Source organism: Garra rufa, chromosome 17 (genome assembly GCF_049309525.1).
Source record: "Garra rufa chromosome 17, GarRuf1.0, whole genome shotgun sequence".
Taxonomy (NCBI): Eukaryota; Metazoa; Chordata; class Actinopteri; order Cypriniformes; family Cyprinidae; genus Garra; species Garra rufa.
In genome coordinates, this window is record NC_133377.1 from 2,101,737 (window position 1) to 2,127,090 (window position 25,354).

At 41.6% G+C, this 25,354-nt stretch overlaps 1 protein-coding gene across 1 annotated transcript in view; it reads right to left on the bottom strand.

The window, feature by feature from the left end:
- The window catches only part of angpt2b (angiopoietin 2b), a 34,073-nt gene extending 8,943 nt beyond the window's left edge, over nucleotides 1–25,130 (bottom strand). The window contains exons 1-6 of the mRNA XM_073822143.1: nucleotides 24,988–25,130; nucleotides 23,300–23,421; nucleotides 8,576–8,808; nucleotides 7,554–7,678; nucleotides 3,185–3,286; nucleotides 306–472 (exon numbers count right to left, since the gene is read on the bottom strand). Of these exons, the coding sequence (XP_073678244.1) occupies nucleotides 306–472; nucleotides 3,185–3,286; nucleotides 7,554–7,678; nucleotides 8,576–8,808; nucleotides 23,300–23,421; nucleotides 24,988–25,098 (860 nt within the window). The 5' untranslated portion in view covers nucleotides 25,099–25,130. The remainder of the gene's footprint in view (nucleotides 1–305; nucleotides 473–3,184; nucleotides 3,287–7,553; nucleotides 7,679–8,575; nucleotides 8,809–23,299; nucleotides 23,422–24,987) is intronic.
- Between the last annotated feature and the right edge of the window lie 224 nt (nucleotides 25,131–25,354).

The window sequence follows — 25,354 nt, forward strand, 5'->3', positions numbered from 1 at the left end:
AGAAACAACATGAGGGTGAGTAATAACTGAATTTTTACTTTTGAGTAAACTTTTTGGGAAATAGAAAAATCCTTTACTATAAACCAGATTAATACACCACTTTATCAATTTATCAAAGTAAAAATAAAACATTAAATTATTTGCACATATCCTAATTATATAAATATTCAAGAGCTAAGGATTTTCAATTGCAAACCTACACTGGGCACAACCCAATTTATTCCCACCACTTTTGTACACAAAGTGGTGCCCATTTGTATGCATCACAACACCTGGAGTCAAGAGAAAATGGAATATTTTGGTACCTGTATTTCTTATCCTCTCCATCAATGTAGAAATGGTCATATTGAGAATAAGCCTGCTGTCCGTCTGCGTCTTTGAGGTGGACCTGGAGAGTATACTCTTTCGATGTGGTAAGCAGGTGGATGACATCATTTCCTAACCAGTGTTCTCCTGATGGATCTCCAAATCCCTATGTCGTATGTGAAGAAAAGGATAAAAGGTTGCTTTATTCGCTTGACATACATCTCATTTTAACAATCTGAAGTTATTCCCGCAAGGTTTAATTTGGATTTGTCTGTGCATGTTCTTTTTTTTTTACTGTCAAAGGTTTGGTGCCCATTCACTGCCATTATATGACTAACAGACTGCAATGGTTTGAGTTAAAAATCTTTGTGTTCTACTGAAGAAACAACGTCACCTACATCTTGGATGTTTGTTTGTTTGTTTGTTTTTTTGTAGTGATAGTTGTTCATGAGTCCCTTGTTTATCCTGAACAGTTAAACTGCCTGCTGTTTTTTCAGCAAATTTTGATGTATTTGAACCCTTTCTAACAATGACAGTGTGAAAAGATGGATCTCAAAGTCATACAGAGGACAACTGAGAATTACAGAAGGTTCAAACACTCCCTGATGCTTCAGAAGGAAAAACAATGCATTAAGAGCTGGGGGGTGAAAACTTTTTGAATTTGAAGATCATGGTAAATTTAACTTATTTTGTCTTCTGGGAAACATGTAAGTATCTTCTGAAGGGCAGTACTAAATTAAAAGAAATATGATATTTAGGCAAAATAAGAAAAATGCACATCTTCATTCTGTTCAAAAGTTTACACCCCGGCTCTTAATGCATTGTGTTTCCTTCTGGAGCATCAGTGAGCGATTGAACCTTCTGTAATAGCTGCATATGAGTCCCTCAGTTGTCCTCAGTGTGAAAAGATGAATCTCAAAATCATACAGTCATTGTTGGAAAGGGTTGAAATGCACAAAAATGATGAAAAATCAAAGAATTTGTGGGACCTGAAAGATTTTTTCTGAAGAACAGCGAGCAGTTTAACTGTTCAGGACAAACAAGGGACTCATGAACAACTATCATTCAGGTAACAACACAGTATTATATTCAAGAATCAAGTGTATGTAAACAGGGTCGGTTTTATAAATTTTATAAATGTAAACATCTTTTATGTGAAATATCTTATTCAGGTCAGTACTAAATAAAAAATAACATGCATTTTTGTATGATCCTTATTATTTTGGTCAAATAATTAACATTTTATACTAGTTACTTTATTCAACGATTTCTTCTCTTCTGTGTCAGTCTTCAACGCGCATTCAAAAGTACTTTTGCACACTATTTTACAGATGTCCTAACTACTTTTCTGGGCCTTGAACGTGCCAGTTGCGGTCCTGTCTATCCAGGGTCAGAAAGCTCTCGGATTTAATCAAAAATATCTTAATCTGTCAAGTCTCCAAGTTTGGAACAACATGTGTGTAAGTAAATAATGACAGAATTTTCAAACCCTATTTCTGTAAAATAGACGATTACTAATATTTATGTCTTAAATGATTATTAGTAGGCTATTACATAACTATTTACATTGATAGCAGAAAATCCCTTCAGAAGGACAAACCTGGAGTTCCTCATCACATACTAGCGAACATTTCACAAGTCCTCCTGTAACCACAGGAAAATGCTGCATTTCCATCTGCTTGGACCAGCAAATGAGACGGCACATTGAACACTGTGAGATGTGGTAGTGCAGTTGGGCATTCAAATGCTTCAATGCACACGTTATCAACAATCTACAGGGGCTCCCCACTCCCACGCTCCATCTGGGGCCAAATATTTATCATTCACTTGTAAAAACATTTTTCTTGGAGAACAACAAGGAAAAGAGAAAACAAAAGTGTGCGGTTCTGACGCACTCCCAAAGCAGCCATAGCAATTTGTCTGTTGAAGTGACCCAGGTGAGATGAATTACCACTGTTTTTGCATTTAAAATTCAATAGTTTCTAAACAAATCAGCTCTCCAGGGAGCTTTTACTTTTACAGGTATAAAACACTGATTTTAAAGCAAGCATTACTAACAATATGCACTGATATTGCTTTATATTCCATAACTTGTTTTAAAAAAAAAAAACTTATGCAGTGGGTGAATGATGACATCCTACTTAAATCCTAATGTCTTTTCTTATCTTTTCTCTTCTCAAGACTTCAAATGACCCTATGACCGAATTAATATATACTCATCCGCCTAGATAGGGAGGGAATGCAGGTGTAACAACATAGGGAGACATGGGAATGCAGAAATGGCCAATCAGAACTCTCTTCCACAAAGAAAGGTCAATGGGGTCACCATCACATCAGTATTCTATGGCTATACATGTCAGATACCACACATGAGTTAGGCTTTCTCCATCAGTGTTGGTTCAATATGTGTTTTAAATGTTAGGCACCTTAGATTAATGCTAGCAGAAGTGTGCATAAATCAAGAAATCTCAATAAGGGACAGACAGGCCCACATGTGAATTGAACAGTATGTCTTCATTAAAAAAGCGATCATACTTCATTGTCTAAAGCAAAATCAAGAAAAAATATGTTTAAGCAATCTTTAACGATAGCACAAAATCACATTCCTTCAGCTAGTCAGATATGATGAATGGCAAGATGTAAAATTTCCAAAACATGACTGATATTGTGGAATTTCTCAGAAGGGTTTTTATTTCAATCTTTCTTAAAATATAAGATAAATGAAGACCTGCTTAATGCAGATGTCTGTGATAAAATAAATGATCAGAGACTGAAAATTGCATTTAAGAGAATCTAAAGTCGAACTGTGGAAAGTTAACCACCTCTTAAAGCTATGCCTTACTAATGTTCTAATTGGTGTTGGACAAGTTGTTCCTACCAGTTTGTAATCATTCCAGCCACGGTTGAAATCGACCGATCCATCATAGCGATGCTGAAAGACAGTCCAGCCTCCACCTCTAGTTTTCATGTCACAGAATACCTGGTCAGAAACAACCATACAGAAACACATATATGCAAGATAAATATAGGCCTACCTTACAATTTTATATTTTTAAAGGAGTCCTATTATGCACTTTTACAAAGTCTTTATTTTATTGTATTTAAAACTTGACTCTTCTGTTGTTATATTGTGTACTAAGACCGGTGGAAATGCAAAGCTGCGAGTTTCTAGGCTAATAAGATTAGGAACTACACTCCCATTCCGGCGTAATAGTCAAGGAAGTTTGCTGCCGTAATATGGCCGAAGCAGGTGGAGTATTATCAGAAATGAGTTCCCAGCTAGTTTAGCATTTGCACATGTGCTGCGTGGTATTACTGCTCCTGCTTCGGCCATATTACGGCAGCAAACTTCCTTGACTATTACGCCAGGAATGGAAGTGTAGTTCCTAATCTTATCAGCCTAGAAAATTGAAGCTTTGCATTTCCATCGGTATTAGTACACGATATAACTACAGAAGAGTCAAGTTTTAAATAGGACAAATATCGAAACTCGTTGGTCATTTTTGAACGTGATGCTATTGGTCTAATAGGATTCAATGATCTATGCTAAGCTATGCTAAAAGTGATATCGCCAGAACAGGAGAACGGCTGAATGGATTTCAAAACGGTAAAACTCAACTAATTAACTCGGGGGGAGTTGGAGAATGAGCCTATTTCCAAAAAAAAGTGGAGTGTTCCTTTAAAGAACGTACATGTAGGTATAAGGGGACAATATGTTAAATTTGGGTAATAAGGACAACCCAGATATGCAACCTGCAATTTATGTGTACGTTTCTGTAATTATTATAATAATAATAAATAATAATATAATAATATAATTATTTAATATAGGGGGCGATTTCGGATACAGCCTGGTGAGATGTGTTGGAATGATGCGCGGCGCCTTCGAGGAGTGGATCAAGACAATAATCTAGATAATATTTTCAGCGATTAACCATTTAAATTCTGCTCTCATCCTACTGCACCTCAAAATACTGTATTCTGCCAGAGAGGACTGCGGCTGCAAACGCATCGTTATTTGGATTACTTTTTTGTACGGCGCCATTTTTGCAATAAATAAATGATTGTGATTGCACTTTGCTGTCTTTCATATTTTGATTAATGTACAGTCATAGTTAACGTTAGGTTTAGAGGTAGGAGTGGGATTAAAATATTTTATATATTGCAAATGTATTTTGAAATAGGTTGTTTTTTTAAATAAAGGTTTTAGAGTCAAGGATATCAGATATGTATTGTACCAACCCTGTAACTTCGTTGAACAAAAGGGTAACAATCACCACTTTAATTTACAACCCGCAGATGTCGCACTTATCCTGTAATTACATGGAACAAGAGTATATTTTCCCAGTAATTTTAAAAAGCTTACGTATAGATACACCAAACTTACGATGTCTTCTAAATTTTTAAGTAATTCCATAAGAAAAATTATTTGTATATCTGTTTGCTACCTCCATATTACCCAAACGTTCTCTTACAATATAAATACGAAACATACACCGTAACTTCAGTTTACTTATGTAGTTCTTTGCAGGTTGCATATCTGGTTGTATGCCCAATTATCAAAACGTAACATGTTCTCTTATACCTACAAGTAAGTTCTTTGCAGGTACACTATAATTACAGAAACATACACATAAATTGCAGGTTGCATATCTGGGTTATCCTTATTACCCAAATTTAACATATTGTCCCCGTATACCTACATGTACGTTCTTTAATAGGAACACTATAATTACAGAAACGTAAATTCAGTATACTTATGTAGTTAATTGCAGGTTGCATATCTGGCTTGTTACCCCCTTCTTACCCAAATTTAACATATGTTCCCTTATACCTACTACATGCACGTTCTTTATAGGTACACTATAATTACAGAAACGTACACTGTAAATTCAGTTTACTTACGTAGTTCTTTGCGGGTTGTAATCTAAAGCGTTACCAGTGATTCTTATATTTCAAATATGGATATTTTTCTTACAAAAACCCATTGGATCACTAAAGGAAGCTTTTACTGACCCCTCTGGAGCCATGTGAGGCACTTTTTTTTATTAGGGATTGACTTGTTTTGGACTGATGGAGAGAAACACTTGTCTATGCCATTCTAAATCTTGGGAGTGCCAGGGTTGTTTTTAATATAACCCAGATTACATTTGTCTCAAAAAAGGAAGTCATATACAGTACACCTAGGATGCAAGGAGGGTAAGTACAGTAAATAATACATTACAGTAGTGCTGGTCCTATCATCAGCCTGCAAAGATAATTTTCCTTTATTACGGTAATAATTTAGTAGAATTTTGGTAAATACTCTAACACAATTCAGAAAATAAGCTGCAGTTTTTCAGTTTGACTTGTCAAACTACTGTAATTTCCCAGGATACGCCAGAAATCACATATCAACTCATCATGTTTTGACTAAGGAGTCAGTTAGATGACCTTTCTTATCTCTGTGGGTTACACTGACAAAATAAACTGAATTTACAACTTAAATGGTAGAATATGAACTTTGAGTCATCACTAAATCTTTGAACAAAAACTGTGGCAAACAATCTTTTTTAAATGCGCTTGGGGATTTGACTGGATCTCAGACCGCCACATTTGGACTTCAGCTGCAGGACATTCTGTTCCTGTCTACAGTGAGATGGTAGGACTTCAGGCTGTATGAGTGCTCTGTTAGGTTTGTATTTAGCTTTTGTATTTGGTTAACCACTGTGCAATAAACTTGCCAGTGATGAATGTACCAGTTTGAAACCATACAGAACAAACAAAGTCTCATGCAGACATTTTTAGGACATGAGCACACTGGTCCCGGTGCTTTTTGTGATTCCACTGAAACTTTGAAATTAACCATTGATTTGGTATTGAACACAAAACAACTTAATAATTAACTGTTTTGAGCAAAAACAGCAAATTAGTATGAGCTATGAGCAGCAAAATAAAATAATAAAAGGGCAACTCATTGAATTCCATCATCTGAATCCATTAAAACTAATTAAAGCCAATCCCTTAAAGGATTTTATTCTGAAATATTAAATATTTCTAGCCTGTGGGTGTCAAGTGAAAATATTCCAAGTAAATATCCTCTCTATGATTTTTCTCCAATTTTCCCAGCTGTTTTTGAGAAGAAATAAGCTTAAGGAAAAGGCAAAAAGCAATAAGTTCTTCTTGGCAAAAACAAAAAGTGGGATAACGTACATTTCCATCCCTTGGCGGGACCAGCTCATTTAGCAACACATGAGACTGTCCATCGTGAAACTTTAAACGGCTAATCAGGGTTTAAAAACAAAGCACTCGCATTAATGACATCTGTAGAGAGGTTGCTTTTGGGGAATATATTCTTCTATTTGCATAACAGATAGCCTTTTCTTCTTCTAAAACTTTTCTTCTCTGGCAGCAAAAACCTATTTGAAACTTTCACAGTAATGTTTATTAAGTGAGCATCACCGGTCAAGATTTTCCAAAGGAACCATTTGTTATTAATAAACTTCTATCAGCACTCATCAATATCCCTCATAAATATGTTGATTTGCATCATTATGCAAATAAAACGAAGTACAAAAAAGAGCAATTTGATCTCTAAATGAAAAGAGCCACCCAGTGTGCTTCTCTGAGGGGTGGCACAGTATGAAAGGGTGGTGATACTACATATACCGCCTCGCTCTCATTCGCTGCATTAAACCCTGTGTGTTGGCAGGAAGCTCCCGGATCTTTGCCAAACACCTGGCTCCTATGCCCACAGGAAATGGAGGGGAAGACGAATGAGTGCACAGGAAAATAATGAATAACAAAAACAATTTTAGCCACATTTTTAAAATGTTCATAACCCCAAGAGCCTGCCAGAAATTAGATCTGACTCAAAGTCAAAAGCAAAACGCAAACCTTTAGACGCTTTTTTTTTTTTCTGTGGTTCAGTAGGGCATGATTTTGAAATAAATACGGGTGCATATTCACAGTTAGATGCACCGAGAAATGGCCTGAAGGAAATGTTTGTCTGACTTCTTGATTTGGTTTTCTGATCCACATGACATTTTCATCTTAGCCTTTTTACAAAGACGTACTGAAATTGCATTATATTAAAACATTTTGTCCTTCCAAATTATAATTTAGTCCTCAAAAACAACACAAAGAACTAAATGTCAGGAGAGCTCAGCTTCTTCAGTAATCAAGAAACATGCCAAGATTCATGCTTTCCAAAATGCTTTGTTTTTAAATGCATTACGTCATTTTTCCTCATATATAAATGTACAAACCTTCATTTTCTGGGTGGAATTAGGAAGATGAATGCTGTATATCCCACTTTCTGTAACTCCAGATTTAAATATCTCAGCACAGTCTCTGAACTTCAACATCTCCTTTTCAACTGGAGTGGAAACATCTGGAAATACATAGGATATTATTACATTTGTGGAAAAGAAATAAAAGCAGATGTAGTCAAACCAAAAATTATTCAGACACCAGATATAATGTTTGATATTTTTTTACTAGAGAGTGCAGGATACTATAGTTCATTTATGTAATAGCTAAATAAAGTAAAATATTACACCCAACAATTCTTCATACAGTGGACTACCAGTAAAACTGATAAAAAAATTGGGACCAAAATTTTGATTTGACACTTTGACCATGTTTTTATTACATACCTTTCTATCAAAGTTCAAGATGAATCTGTTCTTACACAGTTTAACTCTTTAGTTCTTGTCATATTTTATCACCATTTTCTAAACTATAGCAAATAAACTGAAATAATGTGACAAATGTTGAAGGTGTCTGAATACTTTTTGGTTTGACTGTAATTAATTTGTGATTATCAAGATGAATTTGTTCTGACACACTTTAACTCTTGAGTTCTTGTCATATTTAATTACCAATTTCTAAACTATAGCACATAAACTGAAATAATGTGACAAATGTTGAAGGTGTCTGAATACTTTTTGGTTTGACTGTAATTAATTTGTGATTATCAAGATGAATTTGTTCTGACACACTTTAACTCTTGAGTTCTTGTCATATTTAATTACCAATTTCTAAACTATAGCACATAAACTGAGATAATGTTAGAAATGTTGAAGGTGTCTCAATAATTTTGGTTTGACTGTAGATCCTTTATGGTATTCTTTTATCAATATTGATTTACATCACAGTCTTCCTGGAAAACTGCTTGACAGACCACTTTTGGGAATTTAAGCAGTTGCCCAGTTCAGAGAGACTCTTTTGTTCCCACTGAGCTGGTCGAATGCAGCTTAGTCTTTGATAATATGAATTTGGCACTAACCGTTGCAGTGAGTGACCATAGCCAGTAGCTGATGCACTGTGTCAGTGAGTGTGGCCTGCTGTCGTTGGAGCAGTGTGCTGTTATGAGTGGAGCTGGCCAGCTCTCCTTCCAGCAGGCTGACCAGGTGATTCTGTCTGTCCAGCAGCTCCAACAGCTGCTGTTTCTCCTGCTGGATGGCCTGAAGCTCTTTGCTGTGCTTGGCCTCCATGGCAGCAAAACGCTGTTCCAGGTAGCTAAGAAAAAAAAAGCAGGCTGGTTCATATATGGTCTTGCTATTTGCATATTACAAGCTCAACATTTTTAGAAAACTATTTATACGTTGCTGAAATAACAGTCCAGCAGCACTGGGAGTTTTCACAGTCTGTATCACTCCACTTGTCTGTGTTCCAGATACACTGTCAGACAGAGCATTAGTTGTGTACATTTTGTCTGGAGGATACATCAATACACCAGTGTTGAGGAAAGTTACTTTTAAAAGTAATGCATTACAATATTGCGTGACTCTCTTTAAAAGTACGTAATTACGTTACTTGGTTACTTTTTATCTTTTGCATTACTTCTTAAATCTGGGCAAGGCTTGCTTGTTTGTTTTTAATATAAAAAGTTTGATTTTTAGCAAATGTAAAAGCCCTTTCACACTATAAAGTGAAATGAATAAGCCTAAGGCTGAAAGAACAGTAAAGTTTTTTTCAACAGGGGTAATTCAGATATTTTCTTGTAAATTAAAAAGTAATGCGTTACTTTACTAGTTACTTGAAAAAAGTAACCTAATTACATAACTCTTGTTACTTGTAATGCATTACCCCAAACACTGCAATACACCTTTTAAATCCTGAAATTTTTAAGCCCATAAATAATAATGTACACACATACATTCAGCAACACATAAACTTCTGAATGCTAACCCCGCAATTTTATCAGTAAAATAGTTTAACCGCAGAAGAGCTACAATAAAGTTGGTAACATCATTGTTTTTAAAGCAATCAAAGCCAGTGCTTCACTGCATATAGAGAAACGCGGCAAAAGCTTAGGTAATTTATAAATATACAGTCTCGCTCTTTCTCTCGTAAGATAACACTTGATGAGAATAGAATATCGAAGTGGCAATCGCTAAACTGAAAGTTTACCAGTGTTTTCATTAAGCCAGCGGTTTATTCACAGTGCTGAGGGAGTGCGTGCACATGGTTGCCAGGTTGACAAAAAAAGGAACACGTTTAACAGATAAATCCATATTGCTCAAGTGTTAAACTGTGTTTCAAGGATTTCATCTCTTTATATCAGGCAACCCCTGTTGTGTTCTTCTGCGGCCAGATTAAACATTGTTATCGTCTATGTTATACTTTATTCATAATTTTTTAGAAACTTTACACTTTTCCACTGTTTTAAACCCTGTTTTTGCATTCAAATAAGGCATGGTGCTGCGGAATCGATACAGAAACAGCTGTGGCCGCATCGTCAAGTAGTATGTCATTGATTGACATATCGAACACAGCCCTAGAATAGTGATGGGAAGTTCGGATCATTTTACCGACTCGGATCTTTGAGTCTCGTTCAGCAAAATGGACGAATCTTTTTTCGAGTCATTTCGTTCATTTCGTTCATTTTACCAAAATATAATTAAAAAGCTACGTTTTACTTCCATAACACATGTACTGCTTGTTTATACAAACGTTGATCACACTACAAACAAGACAAAACTAAAAGCTATTAGAAACAAAAGATTGATGCATTGTTTACCTGAGTCTTCATGATTAGCTCCCTCACTTCTATCTGTCCGGGTTTGAGTCGTTCGTTCATTACGTGCAACCCCATATAAGCTTAACTAACGCAGTCTGAGCCGGAAAGAGAATTGATTAGTTCATTTCTCGAGTCTTCGGGGCCGAGTCGTTCGTTCATCACGTGACAGCCCCATAAGCTTAACCTATGCTGCCTGAGCCGGAAACAGAATTGATTAGTTCTTTTCTCGAGTCTTCGGGTCCGAGTCGTTCGTTCATCACGTGACAGCTCCGTAAGCTTAACCTATGCTGCCTGAGCCGGAAACAGAATTGATTAGTTCATTTCTCGAGTCTTCGGGTCCGAGTCGTTCGTTCATCACGTGACAGCTCCGTAAGCTTTACCTATGCTGCCTGAGCCGGAAACAGAATTGATTAGTTCATCTCTCGAGTCATCGGGTTTGAGTCCTTCGTTCATAGTTGCGCAATTGCGCATGCGCGACTGAACGAATCACTCCCCGAGACGACTCGTTCTTCTCGAGTCACATTAAAGATTCGTTCAAAATGAACGAATCGTTCAAGAACGACCCATCACTACCCTAGAATGCACTACATGACTTTTAGTCTGGATGAGTTGATGAAAGTTGCTGAAAGTCAGAGTCACTCTGTAGATTTTGGGCAGTCTGTGTTGACAGATTTCACAGAAAATCACATAGCGTTTGAAGGGCACAGACTTTGATTTTTTAGCTTCAGAGTATGGTTCCATCTTGTTGGAGCATATCTAACATGTCTGATATTTTGAGCATATTTTCGAAAATGGTTTCATTTGTTTTGATATGATCCCTGGGTTTTAAAATCTGTTCCGATTTGAAAAGTTGCGTAGTGTATTTCATCTTTTTGTTGAGTGAGTTGTTGAATCATTCATTCAATCAATTCATTCAAAACACTTTTAACATTAACTTTTAGCACTGTTAACATTGATTCATTTAAGAAGCAAGGCAGCTATGGGCTCAGAGAGGAATAGAACTGGTACTATTTTTATTGGCAGAGCAGAAATAAGTAACAAGATTGTGTCTAAAATGTAGGTTTCTCAATATTAACTTCTGGTTTGTTGAATTTTGGATATATTTATATCACCAAATTAACAGTAAACTGTTGAATAGCTGCACCTCTAGTTACTTAGAGTGATTTCATACATATTCATACATATACATTTTTGGGTCCCACTTTAAATTAGATTTGCCTTAACTACTATGTATTTACATGTAAATTAATAATTTGATACAATGTACTTATTGTGCACATACATGCTTTTACAATGTACAGTCAAGCAATTATAGCTTTCTATAATTGCTGACCAGCTTTTTGCATGTCTCCACTGGTATTTTTGCCCATTCATCTTTAGCGATGAGCTCCAACTCTTTCAGGTTGGAGGGTCTCCTTGCCATCACCCTGATCTTTAGCTCCCTCCACAGATTCTCAATTGGATTTAAGTCAGGACTCTGGCTGGGCCACTGCAAATTGTTAATGTTTTTGTCTGCTAGCCATTTCTTCACCACTTTTGCTGTGTGTTTTGGGTCGTTGTCATGCTGAAATGTCCACTGGTGCCTAAGGCCAAGTTTCTCTGCAGACTGCCTGATGTTGTTGTTGAGAATTTTGATGTATTGCTTCTTTTTAATGCTGCCGTTTACTGTGATTAGTTTTCCTGGTCCACCGGCTGAAAAACACCCCCAAAACATTAGGTTCCCACCACCATGTTTGACAGTGGGGATGGTGTTCTTAGGGTTGAAGGCTTCTCCTTTTTTACGCCAAATGAAGGCTACATCATTGTGGCCACACAATTAAATTTTTGTTTCATCTGCCCATAAAACAGAAGACCAGAAGTCTTCTTCTTTGTACAGATGAGCATTTGCAAAGGCCAAGCGGGCTTTTGTGTGCCTTATCTGGAGAAGTGGTGTCCTCCTTGGTCTGTGTCTGAATTCTTTTTACCACTCTCACTATCCTCCTGGCCAGCACAGGTGTCACTTTTGGCTTCCGACCACGTCCTCTGAGATTTTTCACAGTGCGGAACGTCTTGTATTTTTTAATAATACTTTGCACTGTAGCCACTGGAACTTCAAAACATTTAAATATTGACTTATAGCCCTTTCCTGGCTTGTGAGCAGGTCCTCAGTGAGCTCCTTTGTCTTAGCCATGACTGTCCACAAACCAACAGCAGAGAGCTTCTGTTTTTCACCTGATTAGGGTTAGGGTTAGGGTTAGGTTATTAAAACTGCTGTTCCCAATGAATCAGGGTAATTAGGATGCTTTAGAACAGCTTGGACTATTTGGAATGGTATGGAACTTTGGATTTTCCCATAGACTGTGACAGTTTGCAAAGGGTATGAATCATTTCGGGCTTGACTGTACTTATATTTTTTCCTATACCAGCATGTAATTACATCTGTCAATAATTTTTTGTAATTACACTGTTGACCCATATTTTACACCTTAACCCACTCTTAAACCTACTCATACCATAAAACCTGTCTCAACAGCAGCAATAGAATTTAAAATACAATATTACAATAAGTACATTTTTTCAGTACATATTTTCTGATGTAAGTATATAGTAGTTAAAGCCACTTAATATAAAGTGGGACCCAAGACACTGAAATATACAATATCAACATATCTCAAGTATTTAATTATGCATCTCTAAAGTTGTATGGACAACTTTAGAAATGCATAAATCTTTATGAACCTTTCAAAGACTAGCCAGAGCTGAAATGGTCAGAACCTTTGCCGCAAGTGACTTTTCAATCAAAGTCCCTATGGTTCAAAACAGTAAGGAGAAGATTGAATCATTTTACTAACCTGATCTCATTCAGCAAAATTAACTTATTTTTATTCAAGTCATTTTGTTCATTTTATTGGAGTGGAGTTATATTAATTTCAATAGCTAATTTTCAATAGCTAAATTCCCTGAGCACATTCAAATATTATTTAGCAGTAAATGATGAAAGGCTTTTTAAATAGCAAATTAATTTAGAAAGAAAGTCCGGGAATTATTATGCTTTACCGTTTGTATTAGTCTAACAGGTTACACTATGGGGATGGGGCACACATAAATTGTGCCTTTAGACACAGGCGTTTTGTCTTACTATATTAAGTGTCATATCAAATGTTAATTTTTAATACTTCACTCTGTCTGTGAAGAGCTGTTTGTTGGTTCACGCCGCTCTCAGCACAGACGACACCCTTGAACAAGCCTCTCAGATTCCACATCACACACCTCTGTGAGCCTGAGAGGCTGGTAGACCTGTAAACACCTGGATACCGCTGCCATTCACAGATGGTGTTGTTGCCTGGGCTTCTCTATCAAAATCAAAATCAACACTCTGACAGGCTGTGTGAGCTGGCACCGTACCAAGCTCCAAATAAAGACAATAAATCCCACAGGCCTGATCTTTATGAGTCCGACTAATGACTTTGCAGCAGTTTTTTATTGAAACGATCCACCCACACAGATTGAACAAGCTACTTTCAGCTAGTCGAAAGAAACATTCCCTAAATCCCTCTTCACTTGCTGTTTCTGTTCTTCCAGCATGCATCCATGGAGCTCTGCACTTGAGAATACCTTGTCATTTTGTCTAAAAAACACTAAATAGTTTTTAAGATGATTGTTTTTAGTCATTTAAATTTGTTAAGATGAAACATTGCTATTGTTTAGCTGCAGCTTTGTTGTAAAACACCTTGTCTCAAAAACGTCTCAGGTTACGTATGTAACCCTGGTTCCCTGAGGGAACGAGACACTGCGTCCTGAGACACTTTTGGGGAACGCCATTGGCGGGCCGCACTCTGAGTCATGTCCAACGTCCAATGAGAAACGGGAGTGACGTCACAGGCGCGGTGACGTCATCGACCAGGAAGTATATAAGCACGTGCGTTTGAAGCTGGCGTCGGCTTATAGGAATGAAGCGAGCGCAGCAGGGATGCGGGAATTATGGTCCGAGACGCAGTGTCTCGTTCCCTCAGGGAACCAGGGTTACATACGTAACCTGAGACGTTCCCTTCCGGGAACTCTACACTGCGTCCTGAGACACTTTGGGGAACGAGGTATCAACGCCCCCATAATTTCCAAGGCCCTGCCCAGTTTTTGTCTGCTAGGCCAAGAGTGGAAAAGTTGTGTCTTGGTACACTTCAGCCTGGGAAACTTGCCAGGACATGAGTGATAATACATCTCTGTCTGTGGAGCCCACCAGACAAGAGGGAGAGAATGTACCTCGGCCCTCGGGCACACGAGGTTAGCATAATCCAGTGTCTGGAATACTTACCTGATGAGACACTATGGAAACTCCGCCTGGTGATCTTGCCAGGACGCGAGTGATAATGCATCTCTGTCTGTGATCAACCACCAGACAAGAGGGATAAATGAGCCTCGGCCCTCAGGCACACGAGGAGAAATGGTAGTCCTTTGTCTGCGCTACGGCCAGAACAAGAGGGACACAAGAAGTGCCTGGTGAACGTGCCAGGACACTGGAATACATCTCTGTCTGTGATCCACCACCAGACAAGAGGGATAAATGAGCCTCGGCCCTCAGGCACACGAGGCTAGGGTTCTCAACCGCTGCCTGTCACAAGACCAGTGCAGGGGGAGAAAGGCTCCTCGGCCCTTGGGCACACGAGGAGAAATGGTAGTCCTTTGTCTGCGCTACGGCCAGAACAAGAGGGACACAAGAAGTGCCTGGTGAACGTGCCAGGACACTGGAATACATCTCTGTCTGTGATCAACCACCAGACAAGAGGGATAAATGAGCCTCGGCCCTCAGGCACACGAGGCTAGGGTTCTCAACCGCTGCCTGTCACAAGACCAGTGCAGGGGGAGAAAGGCTCCTCGGCCCTCGGGCACACGAGGAGAAGTGGTAGACCTTTGTCTGCGCTACGGCCAGAACAAGAGGGACACAAGAAGTGCCTGGTGGACCGCCAGGACACTAGAAAACATCTCTGTCTGTGATCAACCACCAGACAAGAGGAACACAGGCCTCGGCCCTCGGGCACGCGAGGCAGGATATCACACCCCTCGCCTGGAGGACTGCCAGGTCGAGAGGGTAGAAATCCTTTTCCTCCATAGAGGAAAGCGCCTAAGCACCTCTAGGCCTAGCAATGCTAGGGCTGAAGGACGACTGAGCCAGGAGTGACTCTGAGGTCTAGTTCGTAGAATCTGACGAACGTTAGAGGTGAGGACCAACCCGCCGCACTGCAGATGTCCTGGATCGGGACACCTGCCATCAGAGCTTTAGAGGCTGCAATGCCTCTAGTTGAGTGAGCCTTGACTCCCATCGGGGATGGGAGACCAGAGGACTCGTAGGCAGTAGAGATGGCATCAATGATCCACTTACTGATAGTAGGCTTGGAAGCCGGGCACCCCCTCTTAGGGGGGCCGTAACAGACCAAAAGTTGCTCTGATTTACGCCACAGGGCAGCTCTGTGGACATAAGTGTCCAGTGCTCTTACTGGACACATTAAATTATACTTCCTCTGGTCGTGCTCCACGAATGGAGGAGGGTAAAACGCTTGGAGCGTTATTGGCTGTGGTGTCGCTGATGGGACCTTGGGTACGTACCCAGCTCGTGGGTAAAGGAATGCTTTGGCCAACCCTGGGGCAAAGTCAATGTAAGAAGGGGCCACTGAAAGGGCCTGCAGGTCCCCGACTCTCTTGAGAGACGTTAGCGCCAGCAGCAATGCTGTCTTTAGGGTAAGCATCCGATCGGAGGCCTCCTCCAGAGGCTCGAAGGGAGGCTTACACAGCGCCTCCAACACCACAGCTAAGTCCCATGTAGGGACTTTCGGTCTTGCACGAGGCCTCAGCCTGAGTGCACCGCGGAGGAAACGTGAGACCAGGGGGTTCTTGCCCACTGAAAGGCCGCCATGAAGGGCGTGGTAAGCCGATATAGCCGCCACGTACACCTTCAAGGTGGAGTGAGCTAACCCAGCGGACAAACGAGTTTGCAGGAACTCCAGCACTGTACCAACCGGGCAGTGGACTGGGTCTAAGCGGCGTTCATGACACCATGACGCAAACAGGTTCCACTTTAGGCCATAAAGTTTCCTCGTAGAGGGAGCTCTGGATTGAAGGATGGTCTCAACAACCTCGGTTGAGAGACCAGCTTCTATGAGTTGTGCCCCCTCAGGGGCCACACCCATAACTTCCACTTCTCTGGGTGGGGGTGGCATATTGCGCCCCCAGCCTGAGAAAGAAGGTCGCTCCTGACAGGAATCTCCCATGGAGAGCCGTCGAGGAGGGCGATTATATCCGAGAACCATACTCGGGCCGGCCAGTACGGGGCTACTAGCAGCAGCCATACTCCGTACCGGCGCACTCTTTCCAGAACTCCCGGGAGCAGAGCGATCGGGGGAAAAGCGTACAGACGAAGCCTCGGCCACGTCTGTACCATGGCATCCAGTCCGAGAGGAGCTGGAGGAACTAGAGAGTACCAAAGGGGACATTGCGATGTCTCCTGAGTCGCAAAGAGGTCCACCTGGGCTTGACCAAAGACTCTCCATATCTGCTTCACCACCTGAGGGTGAAGCATCCATTCCCCGGGCCTCAGCCCCTGCCTCGACAGGACGTCTGCTCCCACATTGAGACGTCCAGGAATGTGAACTGCTCTCAATGAGAGAAGCTTCCCTTGTGACCACAGGATGATCTGGCACGCCAGCTTGTATAAGGGGCGTGAACGATGGTTTATATATATCCCTGGTGGTTTATATAGTAGACCACCGCCGTGTTGTCTGTGCGGACCAGCACGTGACGGTTTCTCAGGTCTGGAAGGAAATGCTTCAGAGCCAGGAATACTGCCAACATTTCTAGGCAATTTATGTGCCAAGAGTGATGCCGGTCGTTCCATAGGCCTTGGGCGGAGCGGCCACTCATGACCGCTCCCCACCCGGTGAGGGATGCATCTGTCGCTAGCGTGACGCGGCGGCAAGGAGCTCCCAGCGCTGGACCTTGTAATAGGAACCAGGGCTTTTTCCACATGACTAAGGCACGTAGGCAGCGCCGCGTGACCTTGATCTTGCGGAATGGGTTCCCCCTCGGGGAAAACCCTTTGGTTTTGAGCCACCACTGCAGTGGTCTCATGTGCAGCAGTCCAAGAGGTATCATGTTGGATGCAGCTGCCATAAGACCTAACAGTACTTGGAACTGTTTGACAGTGAGTAGCAGGCCTAGCTTGACCGCATTTGCTGCAGTAAGGATCGACTCGATCCGAGCAGGTGACAATCGTGCCTGCATCGTGGTCGAATCCCAGATTACACCTAGATAAGTGGTTCTCTGTAATGGAGACAGCACACTTTTCTTGGCGTTGAGTCTCAACCCCAGCTTTTTCATGTGAGCAAGAACAACATCTCGATGTTGAGCCGCTAACTGTTCTGAACTGGCTAGGATGAGCCAGTCGTCTATGTAGTTGAGTATGCGGATGCCCTGGAGTCGCAGTGGAGCCAGAGCAGCATCCACACACTTCGTGAAAGTTCGGGGAGAGAGCGCTAGGCCGAACGGAAGAACTCTGTATTGGTAAGCTTTGCCCCTGAAAGCGAACCTGAGGAACTTCCGGTGTTGAGGAAGGATGGAGACGTGAAAGTATGCGTCTTTCAGATCTATCGTGACAAACCAGTCCTCGGACCTGATTTGAGACACGACCTGTCTGACAGTCAACATTTTGAACTTCAGTTTTCTTACTGAGAGGTTTAGCTGTCTGAGATCTAAAATGGGCCGCAGGCCCCCATCCTTCTTGGGAACAATGAAGTACCGGCTGTAGAACCCGGATTCTCTGTGTTGAGGAGGGACCACCTCGATGGCCTCCTTCCTCAGGAGAGTATTCACTTCCTGTTCCAATACCAGAGCCTGCTCGGGGCCTACCAGAGTAGGAAATACCCCGCTGAAAGGCGGCGGCTTGGCGCCGAATTGAATGCAATAACCTTTCTCTACAGTACGCAGGACCCACATAGAAATATTTGGCAGTAGTTTCCACGCTGCCAGAAATTCTACTAAGGGAACCAGCCTCTCGAGACTGGTCTCTGGATTTATTAGAGGAGCTAACTTGGTGACCTGTAGCAGCGAACTGGCAGGATGCACCTGAAGTGAGCGCTCTAGAGACCCCCGTGGGGGTGGCGAACTCTCTGGTTCCGCTACGATTCCGGGCGGAAGGACCAGAGAATGATGTTCGCGGGAGACTGCCGCGCCCTGTAACACCGGCAGGGTTAGCTGACGAATCTCCTGAGGGCCCCGAAGAGAGGTGGTCACCGTACTCCTCAGAGGCGGTGAAGCACCTAAGTCTTCGAGAGGGGCTGCCCTCATTGGCCCTGGGCCACGACCATCAGGGCCGTTTAGCCGCGGTCCTCTTAGACTGTAGGACGACCCTCAGGTCCGGCCTAGTCTTAGAGGACCCCGGCTTGGAGTGTTGCTGAGCCCGCCCTCTAGGCTTAGCCGGAGGGGTGCGGGTAGCAACACCCCTTTTCTGTGCATCCCGGTGCGAGGAGCTAGCTTGCGGCTGGGGCTGCTCCCGTCCAGCAGCCCCAGAGGAGTAAGTGCGGCGAGGAAGAAACCGCTGGAACGCCGCTGCCTGCCTGCGGGCCTCCTGGTGTCTGCTGACAACAGTGTCCACAGAGTCACCAAAGAGGCCAAAGGGCTGCAGGGGGGCGTCCAGGAGCGTGACCCTGTCCTTCTCCTTCATGTCGGACAGGGTCAACCAGAGATGCCTCTCCGCGGCCACCAAGGCTGCCATAGACCGCCCAATGGCACGGGCGGTCTCCTTGGTGGCGCGGAGCGCCAGGTCTGCGGTCCTGCGCATCTCTGTGACGCTCACTTCCTCACCGTCACTAAACTCCTTCAGCAGGTCGGCCTGGTATGCCTGGAGCACAGACATGGTGTGTAGGCAACCACCAGCCTGACCTGCTGCCGCATATGCCTTACCCATCAGACCAGACGTGATCTTTAGTGGCCTGGTGGGTAAGGACGGAGCCTTCAGGGACGATGCCAGGCCGGGAGACAGATAGCTCGCTAGTGTCTGCTCGACCTGGGGCATCGCCCTGTAACCGCATTCCTCCATCCCCCCCACATTACCGTAGTAATCAGAGGCGGGGGAGAAGAGACGCGAGGAATACGGTTTTTCCCACGATCTCCTGATCTCTTTGTGGAGATCGGGGAAAAAAGGAAGGCTCCGTTTGGGAGGTGCTGGCTTTGCCCGCAGGAAGCGCTCATCGAGCCTGCTTCCCTGCGGTTCATGATCTTGTGCTGGTGGCCAACTGATGTTAAGCTTGGCCACCGCGCTAGTCAGCACCTCCACTAGCTCCTCGTATTGGGGTGAATGGGGGGGCGGTTGTGGGGTGTCAACGCTCTCAACATCAACCTCCTCGGAGGAAGACAGAAGGAGCGCTGACTCCTCCTCTTGGAGGGAAGGAACCGCAGTGCGGGCTTCCTCATCCAAGAGGAGGTCATACGATCCGCTGGGTGAGGAGAGAGATAGGGGATCACCCGTCTCAACTCCCTCCAGCAGATCTACCTGCGAACCCCATGAGTGCAGCTGCCGCTCCGCCTCAGCGGAAGCGGGGCCAGACCCACGGGGAACGCTAGTGAAAGCCCCCTCCTCAAAGAGGGCTTTCCGGGAACGGAGCAACCGCAGCGGCATTCGCTCGCACTGCGGGCAGCCAACCCCCTCAAGGGCTGACCTAGCATGCTCCGCTCCCAAGCAGACCACACATAGATCGTGTGTATCCCCACCAACAATGAAACGTTGGCAGGGAGGGACACACTTTCTATGTGGCTGCTGAACCGCCTTAGAACGTGCGTTCTTAAAAGAACGTTTTCCCCCTGGCATTTTGCTCAAATAAAAGTAGTGCAAACTGGCACTAAAAAACAGCAAAATGCAAACCAGACAGACAATAACACAGAGCGCTCTCGCTGAATGACAAAAGCTGACGCCAGCTTCAAACGCACGTGCTTATATACTTCCTGGTCGATGACGTCACCGCGCCTGTGACGTCACTCCCGTTTCTCATTGGACGTTGGACATGACTCAGAGTGCGGCCCGCCAATGGCGTTCCCCAAAAGTGTCTCAGGACGCAGTGTAGAGTTCCCGGAAGGGAACATCCTGTTCAACAATATTTCAGTCCTGAATAGATTATCTTACTGTCCCATTTTCAGACAGAAAGTTTAAGTTTCCACAAAAAAAGCTTGCATATTTTAATTTGGGTTAGCAGAAAGATGCATAATTACTGAGTTATACTTCCCCAAAGACCAACAGGGAAAGATGAAAATGCATTTTCTTTATTACTGGCGCATGACAGCCAATTTACTGTAACAGAGTGCTGTTTTTTGTGTCAAAGGTGCTTTAAACTTAAACATTGTTTATTTGGATGCAATTATAAAGTCATAAAAGAGATGTGAAACAGGTGATGCTTGTTTCATAACCTATTTTCAGTATATGAAATAGTAAACACCAGGAATAAACAGGGAAAATGAGACATATCTCTCTTAGGTCATTGATGAGATGATTTTGGGCCTGTTTACACCTGATATTAAAGGAATACTTCAGCAAAAAATGAAAATTCTGTCATCATTTACTTACTCTGTATAACTGTCTTTCTTCTGTAGAGAATAAAAGCAGATACTTTGAAAAATGTTGGTAACCAACTATTTTGTTTCCCATTGACTTCTACTGTATGGACAATAAATACAATGGAAGTCAATGGGGACTGAACGTTTTTGCATACTAACATTCTTCTTTTGTGCTACACCTAGAAATGCATACAGGTTTGGAATGACTTTAAGGACCGTAAATGGTTACAGTGTTCTTTGATCCTCACTCTTGTTCATCTTCAAAACACAAATAAAGATATTTTTTAAAAAGCCTAAGAGATTTCTGTCCTTCCGTTGAAAGTCCATTCTACCAAGATATCGTTTTTAAATCAAATATAAAAATGATCAAAGCACATACAGTTGAAGTCAAAAGTTTTGTTGTTTTACCAAAATAAGAGGGATCATACTAAATGCATGTTATTTTTTATTCAGTACCGACCTGAATTAGATTCACATAAAAGACCATTTCATATATTCTACAAGAGAAAAAACTTGTTGAATTTAGTGCTTTTTTTTTTTTTTTGTGATTTCATGAGTCCCTTGTTTGTCCTGAACAGTAAACTGCCTGCTGTTCTTCAGAAAAATCCTTCAGGTCCCACAAATTATTTGTTTTTTCAGCATTTTTGTGTATTTGAACCCATTCCAACAATGACTGTATGATTTTGAGATCCATCTTTTCACACTGAGGACAACTGAGGGACTCATATGCAACTATTACAGAAGTTTGCTTGATGCACAATAACAAACTTTGTTGGTTCTTCTGTATCAAGCAAGCATGTTTTAGTTTCCATTTTCCATATTTGATATGCTCCATATTTGATAGTCTCCACTGGAATTTTTGCCCATTCATCTTTAGCGATGTGCTCCAACTCTTTCAGGTTGGAGGGTCTCCTTGCCATCACCCTGATCTTTAGCTTCCTCCACAGATTCTCAATTGGATTTAAGTCAGGACTCTGGCTGGGCCACTGCAAAACGTTAATGTTTTTGTCTGCTAACCATTTCTTCACCACTTTTGCTGTGTGTTTTGGGTCGTTGTCATGCTGTAATGTCCACTGGTGCCCAAGGCCAAATTTCTCTGCAGACTGCCTGATGCTGTTGTTGAAAATTTTGATGTATTTTGATTCCTTTTTCATGGTGCCGTTTACTGTGATTAGTTTCCCTGGTCCACCGGCTGAAAAACACCCCCAAAACATTAGGTTCCCACCACCATGTTTGACAGTGGGGATGGTGTTCTTAGGGTTGAAGGCTTCTCCTTTTTTACACCAAATGAAGGCTACATCATTGTGGCCAAACAATTACATTTTTGTTTCATCTGACGATAAAATAGAAGACCAGTAGTCTTCTTCTTTGTCCAGATGAGCATTTGCAAAGGCCAAGCAGGCTTTTGTATGCCTTATCTGGAGAAGTGGTCTGCGTTCGTGAAACCCAGCGGTGTGCAGTGTCCATTGGACTGTCTGCCTTGAGATGTTGCCACCAGCAGAGCCCAGATTCATCAGGATGGCCTTGGTGGTGATCCTTGGACTCTTTTTTACCTCTCTCACTATCCTCCTGGCTACCACAGGTGTCACTTTTGACTTCCGACCACGTCCTCTGAGATTTTTCACAGTGCGGAACGTCTTGTATTTTTTAATAATACTTTGCACTGTAGCCACTGGAACTTCAAACCATTTGGATATGGTCTTATAGCCCTTTCCTGACTTATGAGCAGGTCCTCAGTGAGCTCCTTTGTCTTAGCCATGACTGTCCACAAACCAACAGCAGAGAGCTTGTGTTTTTCACCTGTTGAGTTGATTAAAACAGCTGTTCCCAATGAATCAGGGTAATTAGGATGCTTTAGAACAGCTTGGACTATTTGGAATGGTATAGAACTTAGGATTTTCCCATAGACTGTGACAGTTTGCAAAGGGTATGAATAATTTTGGACATGCCACTTTTTGTTCAAATGTAAATAAAAGCTGAGAAAAAAAAAATTTCCACAATGATGCCTTTTATACATCGTCTTATTATCTTTTTGGAGAATTTGCCAGCGAATAATTTCGGCCTTGACTGTATGTGTGTTGGTCAAATACAGATGGACGTGGAGTACAATACATTTGACTTTATTTTATTTTTATATATAAAAAGAAAGCTATAAAGAGGCGACGTGATGTAATTAATTAATACTCATAGGTATTACTGCATAATATGTGTTTCTACCCCACACACATTTTATCTATTTAACAAACATGTATGTATGAACAACTTTAGAGGTATAATATCACAGGTCATTTGCACCTTGCAACCTGTTTGCCTTTGTATCCTTTGTAGATTAATGCATTTTGCATTTGTAACTTCAGAGAGCACTCATGTACAGCAGGGTGTGACTGAGACGCTCGACATTTCCAGACAACTCACCTGTTTTTGTCATTGAGGCGGGAGACCTCCTGGGTTTGTTCTAAGAGCTGCTTCTCCAGCCGGTTGGTGCTCAGAGAGTATTCCAGCAGCTGGATCTCCAGACGACTGGTTTGGTTCAGCACCTGCAAACAGGCCCAAATGACAGACAAGCGGAAAGAGAGATTACCTTTAAAATATTCAAAGACACGGGAGAATGATGGTGCTTTTCTAGTCCAACTACTATGGTTTTCATCTTTGCTTGCATGTAAATGTACAGGATTTCACTTTTTTTCCAAGAAAATGCTGTAGTTAAATGTTGAAGGTAGTACCAGATGTTTCCCTACAACATTAAGTTTGCCAACTTTTTCCAAGAGCAATGTTTGAAGTAGCAATGCTGGAAACAAATACAGTATGTTAATGAGTTTTAATCAGGGTTAAAGTAATAGTTCACCCAGAAATGTAAATTCCGTCATTTTCTTTATGTTGTTCCAAATCTGAATTACTTTCTTTCTTCCACAGAACAAAAAAAGGAATAATCCAGAGACTGCGCTGGTCACAGTTTTCCATTCAATTACAATATACAGTGGCTAAAGCTTTCAAGCTTCAAAGAGAATGCAAATGCACCTCAAAAATTTCATTTAAAAACTCCATAAGTCTCATGCAATATATTTCAAGATATATGATAGTTTTGTGTGAGGACCATCAAAATATTTATGTATTTACTGACAGCCTTCCTCGTCAATAAGCTGTAAACCACTGTAACCGAATCATTTGATTCATTTAAACAATTCAACTTGAAAGAATGTTCACAAATTACAGGTCCTATTCATTGTAGCTGCATAAAAAGACTTCAAAATCTTTCCTTTTACACACCACAGAAGAAAGAAAGTTATGGATTTGGAGCGACATGAAGGTTAGACAATAATGACAGATGGTTCATTCCTCGCTGAACTTTTCTTTAAGTTTATAAAGCCATAATCAAGTGATCCAAACACTCCAGAAGTCACACATAGATCATGAGTGATTATCCCATCATGCCTGTTCCTTCAAACAGCTACATGTTTTTTCAAGCACCTCAAACACAGCAGCTCAAACCCTGACAAAAGCAGGCTAATATTTTTTCAGGCTGTACTATGATGTTCAATGAACTGCTGACTGCGGAAAAAAATGAAGGCAAAAACATAGCAGTGTGAAACAATCACTCTTTGAGAGGATAAACACTATGGCTGTTTTAGTTGGGCTTTTTTCACTGTCTCTCTGATTCTTTTCCAACACTACTCTGCATGGCCACTTAACCCTGCTTCTGTTGGCCATGAATTCAGATGAGTGAAAAACCAAACACACACACACACACACACTGTCCAAAATGGGTAGCAGTGCTTTGAGTGTCAAGTGTGATGCATTGAGGCCTAATTTTGTGAACTCACTCACTACACAAAATTAAATATTCTCAGCCAACGAAGTCCAAGAATTTAATTTGATTGTGAGTCACCAATGCAAATTATTGAGCAGTTTGCTTATTATAATAGAGAATTTTGGACAAGCGATGACATGAGAGATACCCACTTTTCAGAACTGCTTGTCTTCAAAATGTGGTTTAAGCAATTAGAGAACAAAAAAATCATAGCAAAGACAAACGGAAGCTGCAGTTAGAATAGGGGTGCTATTTGTTCATCTGGATGCTGTCAGTCGCATTTGATCAGCCTCACCTGTGTCTCCACATCTGTCAGTTTGCGTGTGTTCTCCGCTGATTGGCTTAGAAGATTGGTTCCAATCTCCAGCATGGTGGCTGTCTGAGTGTGAATGACATTCCGTTCCATCTCTGATCGCACGTTCTCCTGAATATAGCTCTCCAGCTGTAAACATGACACAAGACACATCAACAAACATACACCAACATCTCCATCTACTAAGCTTGTTAGCCTCTCAAGAAAACATAAGCTTGCAGAGGTGGCCTTAAATCATTCTAATTCAAAATCCTTATATATTGTATTATATATATATATATATTGATATAATCAAAAGTTTACATACACCTTGCAGAATCTGCAAAATGTTAATTATTTTACCATAATA